Source organism: Tenrec ecaudatus, chromosome X (genome assembly GCF_050624435.1).
Source record: "Tenrec ecaudatus isolate mTenEca1 chromosome X, mTenEca1.hap1, whole genome shotgun sequence".
In the NCBI taxonomy this organism is placed as follows: Eukaryota; Metazoa; Chordata; class Mammalia; order Afrosoricida; family Tenrecidae; genus Tenrec; species Tenrec ecaudatus.
Genome location: NC_134548.1, coordinates 45,857 through 57,449, shown reverse-complemented (window position 1 = coordinate 57,449; position 11,593 = coordinate 45,857). Strand labels below are relative to the sequence as shown.

The following is an 11,593-nucleotide window of genomic DNA, read 5'->3' as shown; positions in this document are numbered from 1 at the left end:
AAGCTCCGAGCCCCACCGACTGTGAGCGCCTCCTTACCCTGGTCCAGGGCTCACTGTGAACGGCTCCGTCGTCTCCCTCCAGCGCTCCCGTGTCCGCAGCGCCATCGCTGACACCTGCGCTGTTTGTGACAATGGGCAGGTGCTTGATGGCTCCTCGCTGGATCAGGATCTCTGAAAACCGAGTCCAAACTCACTGCCACGGAGGAGAACTGAGTACAATGGCCCTTTGGGGTTTCGGGGACATTTAGCAAACCTTCATGGGCGCTGACAGCCTCGCCTTTCGTTCACAGAGCAGCTGCGGGGTTCGAACTGCTGACCTTGTGCTGAGTGGCTCATTGTGTGGCCACTACAGACGCCAGAGCAACGGAAAATATTTACAGCACGCTGGGGGATGGGGTGTCGGTGAGCACCCCTGAACTGGACATGTATCTGAGGGGGCTTCAAACACGGTGTGGAGGAAGAGAATTAATACAGTGGGGTTTTCCCACCAACCCCTTGAAGCCCCGCTCATCTTCGGAAGGAAGCTCTGGCGGCGTGTTGGGCTGCTAAGTGCAAGGTCCGCAGTTCAAATCCACCTCCCTCTCCGAGGGAGAAAGACCAGGCTCCAGAGAAAACTGACAGCCTGGGAAACCCACAGGGGCAGTTTTTCCCTGTCCTGCAGGGTCTCTGTGAATCCGAATCGACCTGATGGTGGTGAGACTTCATATTCTAAACAACAAAATCAATTATTTTTAAAAACAGCAGTAAAACTTGGGAAAACCAGGGATAAGAATCCTCGCTAACTCCAGGAACTAACTCAAAAAAGATAGGTTAGAGAAGGGGTGGGCCGGCTGCAGCCTGCCTCCGCTGTGATTTGGCCCCTGGGGTCATGCTGATCAGGAGTCCGCTGTTCCCAGAGCTGAAGATGATGCCGCCAAAACAAGGCTGCGCTGCAGTGACGGGCGCCCGCCAGCGGGTGGCAGCGTTCGCCAGGCTCACACATAGGTGCAGTGCTCCCGGTGGGTCCATGGAGTGTCCACTGACCCAGCTCTGCTGTGCTGACAGCAAGAGAAAGGCACCCGGGAGAGGCCGCTGCCCCCGGCAGCTGCGCTGTCTCTACACTCATGTTAAGGAGTCTGGGGCCTGAGGGAGACTGGTGGAGGGAGATGCAGCCAACTCACCTTCTCCTAACTCAGGTTGCGCCCCCCAATGTCCCGCCTGTAACAACGCCAATTGTCAGGTGCTGCTTGCTGCTTACACTTAAAGGCTGGCTGCCATCAAGACCAATCAGACCACCCCACCCTAAGTACGGCCCCCTCCCTTCTGATAAGGATCATAGATTGCTCAACCCTGGAGAAGAAAGAGCTTGGGGACACCTGAGGTCAAGCCAGCTCAGAGACCACCAAGGTCAAGCTGCCATCTTAACTCCAGAGCCTGCCCATCTAGTTAATCCTAACCCTACCACAGACACCACTAGGTCACACGGCCCTTCCTGAACCAACCAATCACAGGCCAGATTGCAGGCGTGCGCCCAGGCTAAGAGACTAGGAAGAAAGGCCTGGGTAGCTGTGTCTGAGAAATCAGGCTCTGAAACTCCCTCAGGCACAAAGGTCTGATTCGCAGCCCCGTGGGAAAGGGGCAGGAGGGCAGCTTGCTTGTGTGCATGGGGTCCAGCACCGCCTCCTTAGGGCTCCCGGGCAAGGCAGCCCACAGAGAAGATAGGAAGACACGGGGTCTGCCCATTTCGCTGGTCACCCATACGGCAGCCACATCAGCCAGTCCCTACACATCTTACTGTTGCTTATTAAAAAAGGCTCCTCTTGGTATCATTGACCATGATGGCATTTCATTAACATAAACTGCTATTAGTATATCAGCATAAACAAAGGAGACTTCATTCTCCCAAGTGGTGTGTTACAGAATTCCGTGAACTTGAAGGATGGGTGGAGTCTACCTGTCCATCAGGTCGCAGCCAGAAGGTGCTTCCTTGTGGGCGTGGCCTCCTCATAAGGAGGGTCCTGGGAACTTCCCCTCTATCTCTGCCTTCACCTTCCTGTTGATGAGCCAAGTGGAGACCTCCCGGATCCCTGGAGATGCATCCACCGCCATTGGATCCACAAGACTGCACCTGCTTGCCTGTGATCCTGCATTCCGTATCATTACATGTGGCTGTGTGAGTCTCAACACTTGTGGACTTGACCTGGACTGGGCTCGGATGTTTTATTGATGCATAATTGGTTCTTGATATAAAACTCTCACACATGAGTGTCACTGGACTTGTTTCTCTAGTAACCTGGCCTGACGCAAATGGAGAGGCGAGTTTGAAGGGAAAGTAGTTATTCGGTGGGGGCCGAGTTCAAAGCAGGTCTGGGGCATTCATGAAAGGGAAAGCTGACTCCACACGGATGGAGTTTTCCAGACTATGCACCAGTGGCGGGAAGCTCTTCCTGAGCTGCCCTCAGATCTCCCACCTCGGGGCTCCCAGGCGTCCTGAAGGGAGGATGGGTGTCTGGGGGTTTCTGAGGCTTGCTGATCTTCCAAGTTCATTTCGACTCAGTGGCCCCTGTTACAGAGAACTGCCTCACGGTGTGGCCTAGGCTTCCAATCGGATGGCGAGACGTGGTCTCGCGTACTTTGGACATGCTGTTGGGAGAGACCAGCCCCCAGAGAAGGACATCCTGCTTGGTAAAGTGGAGGGGCGGGGAAAAGGAGGAAGGCCCTCAAGGAGCTGGGCAGACAGGCGGCTGCAGCCATGGACTCAAACTTAACGCTGGTGAGGATGGTGCAGCCCCGCCGTGTTTTGTGCTTTTGTCATCAGGTTGCTCTGCGGAGAACCGGCTGGAGGATGTTGATGAGAACAGACTGCCTGTTTTTTTCTCCCACCTTGGGTTCAAGCCGCTGTTGTTTTCCGTTTACAGCGCTTAACCACGGTGCCACTAGGGCTCCAGAAGGGACCAGGGTGGGTGCACAGCTCGTTTTGCGGTCAGGTGCCCTGAGTCCCTTCCCACTCAAGAGACCCCACGTGACACCAGCGTGTCACCTTTAAGGCGGGTGATCACCTGGTCTTGCTTCAGCGGGACTGTTGGACAAAGGACCGTCAGTCAGCGGCCCAGCACTCTGAATGCTGCCCCGCCGGGGCTCCTGGGGTGCTTCCCAGTCGGGAACCCCGGGCAGGGCTCCCAGGTGAGACGCCGCGCCCCGCGCCAGCTTTGCAGGACACGTGACCCGGCGCCGCCAATGGGATGCGGCGGAAGTCCCGCCCCTCAGGCCCGCCCCCTGAGGCCCGCCCCCTGGCGGCCGCGGACGCGGCATGTGGGCCCTCCGCGCCGCCCTCCGCGCGGGGCTCCGGCTCTCTCGCGAGACTCGCGCCCGCCCCGCCGTGAGGCCCGCGACGCCGCCGCCGCCGCCGCCGCCGCCGGGCCCCGTGCGCGCGCTCGCCGCCTTCGGGCCCCGGGCCCCGGGCCCGGCGGGCAGCGGTGACGGAGGATGGGTGCCCCGTGCGGGCGCGCGGAGGGCGGGAGCCCGGGGAGAGGAGCCAGGAGATGCGGACTCGGAAGGAGAGGAGGACGAGGACGAGGAGGAGGAGGAGGCGCTGCTGAGCAGAGAGCCCCTGCTGCCGGCCGGCGCCCAGCGCGTGTGCCTGGTCCACCCGGACATCAAGTGGGGCCCGCGGAAGCCGACGCTGACCCGAGGTGATTGGCGGGGCTCCGGAGGCGGGGCTTCCGGGGCGGGGCTTCCGGGGAGGGGCTCGGGGGCGGGGCTTCTGGGGAGGGGCTCCGGGGCGGGGCTCCGGGGCGGGGCCTCACAGGTAGAGGCGGGGAGGCCTCTGGATGGACCGGGCCCTGGACACTTCGGGTTTCTGGGCGTGGCGACCGGGGGGCGGGCCCTCGGGTTTGTTCCCTGACCCGCCTTGCCTCCCGCCGCAGCCGAGTGGCAGGTGGCTGAGGCCCGGTCTCTGGTGCACACGCTGGACGGCTGGTCGGTGGTGGAGAGCCTGGTGGTGCCCACGAAGACGCCCGACAGCCGGCTGGTGTTTGGCCGAGGCAACTTGGAGCAGCTGACAGGTGCGCTGCAGGGGCTGGAGAAGCGCAGACCGCTCTTCCCTTACCCGCCCCACCCCCACCCCCTCACCCCGCCCACCCGCCCGCAGGCACGCACTTCCAGGATCTTAGGGGCTGTAGCCCACTTGCTGCAGACGGCGAGGTGGGACCTGCTCCATGCACCCGCCGCCCCGAGCAGAGGAATGACTCCCGGTGCAGGTGTGGGGGGCACCAGGCTCACCTGTGACACCCTCTCCGTTAGAGAAGCTCCGGGGCTCCCCAGAAGTCACGTCTGTCTTCCTGAACGTGGAAAGGATGGCTCCCGACACAAAGGTACTCACATGCCTTGGTCTCGAACTGCAGCCACCAGGTGTGATGCAGGTGGGGGCAGAACCCACAGCAGGACGGTGGAGTTGGGGGACGAACAGAGGGATAGCTCCACTTTATCCAGGGCCACCTGTCCAGGTGTGCACTGCCTGTATATGTATTTGTCAGATGTGCACACCTGGCCAGGTGTGACCCGCCTGTGTGTGTCACCTGCTCAGGTGTGTACACCTATTCAGGTGTGCAGATGCATTCTCTGCCTAGATGTGTTTCCAACCAGGTTTGCCATCTGCTCAGGTGTGTACCTGGCCAGGTGTGCATGTCCTCAAGCATGCCCCTTGGATAGGTCTGTTAAATACCCAGGTGCACATCTGCCCAGGAGGTTGGCACGTTCTCAGGTTTGCTCGGTGCCCAGCTGTGCCCTCAGACACTTCCCTCTCTGCCCTCACAGAAGGAGCTGGAAGCTGCCTGGGGCGTTCAGGTGTTTGACCGCTTCACCATTGTGCTGCACATCTTCCGCTGCCACGCCCGCACCAAGGAGGCCCGGCTGCAACTAGCCCTGGCTGAGATCCCCCTGCTCAGGTAGACTCTGGGATTCCCCCTGCACAGATATACTCTTGACATCTCCCTGCACAGGTGGACTCTCAGATCCCCCTGCTCAGGTAGACTCTGGGATTCCCATGCACAGGTAGCCTCTGGGATTCCCATGCTCAGGTAGACTCTGGGATCCCCATGCTCAGGTGGACTCAAAGATCCCCCTGCTCAGGTAGACTCTTGGATTCCCATGCACAGGTAGACTCTGGGATTCCCATGCACAGGTGGACTCTCAGATCCCCCTGCTCAGGTAGACTCTGGGATTCCCATGCACAGGTGGACTCTGGGATTCCCCATGCACAGGTGGACTCTGACACCCCCATGCTCAGGTGGACTCGAAGATCCCCCTGCACAGGTAGACTCTGGGCTTCCCATGCACAGGTAGACTCTGGGATTCCCATGCACAGATAGACTCTGGGATTCCCATGCTCAGGTAAACTCTGGGATCCCCATGCTCAGGTGGACTCAAAGATCCCCCTGCACAGGTAGACTCTGGGATTCCCCATGCACAGGTGGACTCTGCGATTCTGATGCACAGGTGGACCCTGACAGCCCCATGCTCAGGTGGACTCGAAGATCCCCCTGCACAGGTAGACTCTGGGATTCCCCATGCACAGGTGGACTCTGCGATTCTGATGCACAGGTGGACTCTGACACCCCCATGCTCAGGTGGACTCGAAGATCCCCCTGCACAGGTAGACTCGAAGATCCCCCTGCACAGGTAGACTCTGGGATTCCCATGCTCAGGTAGACTCTGGGATCCCCATGCACAGGTGGACTCTGAGACCTCCCTGCACAGGTGGATGCTGGCAGCCTTGTCTCCTCCCACCCTGACACAGCGCAGACAACAGGACAGCAGAAGACAGTGTGGGGCAGCAGTGAGCCGTAGGGTGGACCTCTGACCCTCACTACTGAGCACCCTGAGGGTGCTGGTGGCAGAATCCGGGCCGGGTGCCCTCATCTGTGGTGCACCTCGAGGAGGCTGCCCAGCGGATCCCATTGCAGACAGTGTCAGCATGGGGGACACGGGGCAGCATGTGACGGGCGGGGAGGGGATGACCAGCCAACATGCCCTCTCGTTTCTGCACCAGGGCTGACCTGAAGAAGGACACATCCCAGCTGGACCGACAGGGTGGGGGCTCTCGCTACATCATGAGCTCAGGTGTGTGTGCTGCTTCTTGGCCCCAGGGTGGGTGGTGGGGGTGCAGATGAGCTGCTCTTTGGAAGTCGGGGAGGGGGCCTTGCCGGATGCCTAGGAGGGTGGGTGTGCAGGTGGCTTGGGGCACCTGCCGGCACGTTCACACCTCAGGGCCTGTGTGTTTAGGGGGCCACAGCCAGGGGGCAGGATCAGAGACTTAAGGTGACAAACGTGTCACCCAGATCTGGTGACCTGGAGTCTGAGGTCCAGGGGTGGGCAGGGCCGGGCTCCTTCAGGAGGTTTCAGGGGAGGGTCCTTCCTGACGAGTTCCTCGGGGGCCCTGGACATTCCTGGGCTTGTGGCCACATCTCTCTAGCCTCTGCCTCCGTCTCTATGTGGCCGTCTCCCCTGTGTCCCTTCTCTAAGGACACCACTCCTGTACGATGCGGGCACCCCTGCTCCAGGGTGGCCTCAGGACACTGGTGTGATCTCAGCTCTGTAGCACAGAAGGTGCCCTGATGGGTGCCCCGCTCCCCGGGATGATGACGTCATGTACAGGTTCCACGCACAGCCTCGCGCACGCGCAGGTCTTCCCCTCCCCCCCTCCCCGGGATGACGTGCGCGTGGGCGCAGGTGCCCTGCTCACGGTGTCCCCGCCCCCGGGCGCTGCAGGGGAGACGTTCCTGCAGGTGCAGCAGCGGCTGCTGAAGGACAGGGAGGCGCGGATCAGGAAGGCGCTGCGGAAGCTCACCACCAAACGGCGCCTGCTACGCCGACAGCGGCAGCGCCGCGAGCTCCCCACGGTCGCCGTCGTGGGGTACACCAACTCTGGTGAGGACCCGGGGCGTGGGGAGGGCTGCCCAGACGGCGGGGAGTGACGTGGGCACACTGCTGAGGGGTCCACAGAGACCGCTGGCGAGGGCGGTTAGGGGTCAGCACGGGTCATCCCCACTGTGGCGCTTGCTCGGGCCTCGGTGGGTCAGTGCTAGGACCCTCCGCTTCCTGAAGCGCCCCTGGGAATGGGAACCGTTCCCTGACAGGGCACCTCACAAGCAGCCTCTGCAGCCCGTCAGGGGCCCCTGCTCGCTGCAGCAGCACTGAGCCGCAGTGGGGCGTCGGGACAGACGGACAGGGAAGCAAGGCTGGCCACATCGGCACTATGTGCACACATCCGCCCTGACCACCCCGTGGGCCTCAGCGGCTGATCGGATAGCCTGGGACAGTGCAGACTGGGGGCGTATGGGGGGGGGGTCACTGTGGGCTGGGACAGCCTCCCCTGTGCCAGCGATTGCCACGGAAGGCTGCCCATGGCACCTGGAGGCCTCCATGCTCATCGGCTGCCATGAGACCCCCAGGAGCCGGCTGGCACAGCAGGTCGCAGTGGGCCGCTCACCTCCATGACAGCGGTTCGAGACCAGCAGCTGCTCTGAGGTAGCTGTGCTGTCTGATTCCGTGAAACTGAGTCTTGGGGACCCACCTTGACCCTCGGGGTCACTCAGCCGGAATGGGCTCTCTGGCCGTGCGGGTTTTGTGCCCTGTGTCCGCTTCAGGAGGGTCCCTAGTGGTGCTGTGAGGTCAGCGCAGGGCTGCCCACTATAGGGGCAGCAGTTCAAACCCACCAGCCGCTCCTCCGGAGGAAGATGAGGCTCTCTGCTTCTGTGAACAGCGACAGGTTTAGAACCCCAGGCTGGGTGGGACTGGTCCTCGTGGACAGGTAGAGCCCTGCATGGGGTCAGTCTGGGTCTGGTAGACCCCATGGGTAGGGTTAGAGGCCTGCATGGGCCCATCCAGCCAGGACGGACCCCACGGGCAGGTGGGTTACTGGTTCACAGGTACCACAGTGACTTCACCCTCACTTCGGCCAAACGTCAGCCACCAAGCTAGTTCCACCCACAAACACCAAACCATGTGCAGCCGTGGATCAGTGCCGGCTCAGCAGCCTGCACCCTCAAGGACAGGGCGGGCTGCCTGTGGGGTGCCCCAGCGCAGCCTCAACAGCCCCCTCAGCGCACCAGCGCAGACGGGCTAGCTTCTCAGGCTAAGCCCCGCCCAGGTGACCTCTGCCCTGCCGCACCTTCTCCAGGGAAAACCACCCTGATCCGGGCCCTGACGGGAGACACAGCCGCACAGCCTCGGGACCAGCTGTTTGCCACCCTGGACGTGACGGCCCACGCGGGCGCCCTGCCCTCGCGCCTGACCGTGCTGTACATGGACACCATCGGCTTCCTCTCCCAGCTGCCTCACGAGCTTGTCGCCTCCTTCACCGCCACCCTGGAGGATGTGGCCTGTGCGGTGAGAGCCGCCCCTCGGGCCGGCCCAGCAGTGAGTGAGGGGGCTCAGCCGGGAGTCCCCGAGGAGCACCCTGCACCACCTGGGGCAGAGAGGCCAGGCATCAGAGGCCCACCTGGGGCAAAGAGGCCGGGCATCAGAGGCCCGCCTGGGGCAGAGAGGCCAGGCACCAGGGGCCCACCTGGGGCAGAGAGACCAGGCACCAGGGGCCCACCTGGGGTTAGAGAGGCCGGGCATTAGAGGCCCACCTGGGGCAGAGAAGCCAGGCACCCATATTGTCCACCTGGGACAGAGAACCTGGGCACCAGGGGGCCCACCTGGGGCAGAGAGGCCGGGCTGTGTGCTCGCCCGTTAGTTGACAGGTGAGGCACTCAGAGTCTGCAGTGATGGCGGCAGGTGGCATGGTTCTGTTGGGGACTGTGGCTGCATCTACATCTCCTGGGAAGCCTCCTAGTTTGGCCTTCGGGCTGCCAGCTGATTGGCTCAGGCATACGCTCGGCGTGTGTGACAGGCTTGAGTTCAGCCTCACTGAGGATGGGTCCCGACTACAGGACACCGGCGGCCCCGACTCCCAGCCCTGTGGGTGACGTTCACAAACAGGCCTCTCCTGGTTCACGTGGGGAGCGAGCTCAGGGGAGGGCCCTCGGTTCTTGGCGTCTGGTCGAGCCCTGGTGTGGGGCTGTCCTCAGCTGGCCAGAGAACACCTGTCCTCCTGACCCAACACAGGGACCCCATTCAGGTCCCTGCCAGCAGCGAGTGCAGAGTTACAGGACGTGTGTTTGGGGAACACAGTCCGTCTGCAGGTTCCTCCAGCATCTCCCTCCTCTCCAGCTCTGTCCTCCGTGCCCGCTGACCATCTCTGTCTTAATCTGTTTCTCAGTCCTTTCTCCACCTCTGCCCTCTCCATCTGTACCATCTCTATATCATCTCTCTTCCCTCTGCCCATCTATGCCTGTCTCTGCCCTTTCTGTCCCGTGTCTACCCCGCTCCTGTCTGTCCACCCGTCCCATGTCCATCCCGCTCCTGTCCACCCCTGTCCCATGTCTACCCCTTGTCTGCTGTCCCTGTACCATCAAGAGCCCCCCTCCCCCGTGGGTGACGTCGCCCAAATTTGCCCCTCACAGTGTACCCTTGGCTGGGAGCGGGCAGCTGGGCAGGCGGGGACGGGCTGCGTTTCACTGACCATGCGTGCATCCCCCACCCCTGCAGGACCTGATTGTGCACGTGCGAGACGTCAGCCACCCCGAGACAGAGCTGCAGAAGGCCAGCGTCCTGTCGGCACTGCACAGCCTGCACCTGCCCGCCCCGCTGCTGGGCGCCCTCCTGGAGGTGCACAACAAGGTGGACCTGGTGCCCGGGTGAGCGAGGCAGCGACCCACCCCGAGTACCGCAGCAGACATGCTGCAGGGGAAGCCCCAGGGCTGGATCAGGACAGGCCCTCCCACTGTCCCTCTTCCTAGACAGCACACTGCCCCGTGGGGAGAGCTCCCCTGCTCTCACGAGGCCCCCACACTGTCCTATGCTCCCGGTGGGGTCCGTCGTCCGTGTGTTCCCTCCAGCCCCCAGCGGCCTTTCTCAAGCTTTCCCGTGGGGGCTCCCCAGCAGGACCCTGCTGCCCAGTCCAGCTGGTTGGCGAGAACCAGGGCCTGGGCGGTGCCCGCCCGGGCTTACCCACTGCCCCTCCCTCGCAGGTACCGGCCTGCGGAGCCCGGGGTGCTGGCCGTGTCCGCGCTGCACGGGCAGGGGCTGCAGGGCCTGCAGAGCGCACTGGAGGCCGCCGTCCTGAAGGCCACCGGGAGGCGGCTGGTCACCCTTCGGATTCCGCTCCATGGGGCACAGCTGAGGTCAGGCTGGGGGGAGCACAGGGGCATCAGGACGGGGTGGTTGGGGCGGAGCTGAGTTGAAGGGGCTGCACGTGGGGGTGTAGTCGAGTGGTGTTGGGGTCCCCTGGCTCAGCCAGCAGCCTCTGCGGGTGCTGCAGCGATGGAGGGTGGGTGCATGTGTGCTGCCACCTTCCTGATGCGTGTCCCTGCAGGACAGAGGAGGGCAGAGGCACCTGGTCTCCCGGGAGGGGCTGCCTGCCCTACCCCTCCTCCGCCCGTTCGGACGCCCGAGTCTTTGGAGGTCCCTGGGAAGCGGCCTTGGCTGCAGCCACCTTCCGGGGTGGGGCGCAGGGCGTGGGTGGCTACTCTGCTCATCCGCCTTGGGGGCCGCCCTGCACCCCTTCCACAAGCAGGCCTCACCGGGTCTCGGGTCCTCGAGGCTGCGCCAGCTTCCCTGTGATCAGATCAGCTGGGGTTCCCTGGGAAGCTCGGCCTGGGCTCACCCCGTGTTAGCGCTGATCAGAGCTGGGGAAAGCCCCTTAGAACTTCCACTGCCCCCCCACTGACCCCCTTCCGCCAGCGCGCCCAGGGCCAGTCAGCTCCAAGCCATGGACCCCACCTACAGTCCCCCCCTCAGCACAGCCTGCCTCCTCCCCCAGCTGGCTGCACCGCGAGTCCGCCGTGCAGCACGTGGACGTGGTCCCCGAGGAAGGGGCGGCCGACGTGACCGCCATCATGAGCAACGCCGCCTACGGAAAGTTCCGGAAACTCTTTCCACAGTGACGCCCGGTGGATGTTCAGCGAGCGCCCGCTCTGATCTCCTGCTGCCGTGTCCGCCCTGGGCGCCTCACTGGCCCGGGACGGCCCTCTGTCCGGGCAGGAAGCAAGGCCGGCTCTGTGCGTACTTTGGAGGGTGGGCCCTGCTCCAGGCTGTGTGGACACCGCCCAGATGTCCACACCCACCAAGGCTGGGGAGGGACAACGCCCCCACCCTGCTCCAGAATAAAGGACGGGTTACACCACGCACAGTAAGGCCCAGGGGGACTTGGTTCCCACGCACCCTGAGAAGTTGTCCGTGGGCTGACCCCGTGGGGGACCGTGGCCACCCACTCACCGCGAAGCCAGCAGTTCAAGCCCACCGTCTGCTCCCGGGAGAAAGACCAGACGTACGAACGTCTGTCCCTCTTGAGGGGCCGAGGGGAGAGGGCTTCACCTTGGGGGGGCGGGGTGCCGCCCACTCCTTTCCGGGCACACACGCCCCGCGTCCCTTAGCGGAGAGGTGGGGGGACCGTTTAGGAGCCGTGCTTCACTGGGTTGCCCGTCTGGGCGCTCCTGAGCCAGCGACCCCGGGGCACAGGCGGGCGGCCCCCTGATGAGCCAAGGTGGGGGTGGGAGGAGGGTGGCTG

The 11,593-nt window shown here is 63.2% G+C and overlaps 1 protein-coding gene across 1 annotated transcript; it reads left to right on the top strand.

The window, feature by feature from the left end:
• The first annotated feature begins 3,274 nt into the window (after positions 1–3,274).
• LOC142434336 (putative GTP-binding protein 6) lies at positions 3,275–11,210 on the top strand. Its single transcript, XM_075539053.1, has 10 exons — positions 3,275–3,671; positions 3,906–4,043; positions 4,282–4,352; positions 4,795–4,925; positions 6,029–6,099; positions 6,748–6,906; positions 8,159–8,367; positions 9,574–9,722; positions 10,056–10,208; positions 10,847–11,210. Exons 1-10 carry the CDS (start codon positions 3,290–3,292, stop codon positions 10,968–10,970), a joined length of 1,587 nt encoding a protein of 528 aa, XP_075395168.1. The 5' UTR covers positions 3,275–3,289; the 3' UTR covers positions 10,971–11,210.
• The last annotated feature ends 383 nt before the right edge of the window (positions 11,211–11,593 follow it).

Bases quoted from the DNA above. Each gene is read 5' to 3' on its own strand.
- LOC142434336 (XM_075539053.1), top strand. From the start codon at position 3,290: ATGTGGGCCCTCCGCGCCGCCCTCCGCGCGGGGCTCCGGCTCTCTCGC. The intron at 4,926-6,028 runs GTAGACTCTGGG...TTTCTGCACCAG, and splicing joins GCTGAGATCCCCCTGCTCAG to GGCTGACCTGAAGAAGGACA. The intron at 8,368-9,573 runs GTGAGAGCCGCC...CCACCCCTGCAG, and splicing joins TGGAGGATGTGGCCTGTGCG to GACCTGATTGTGCACGTGCG.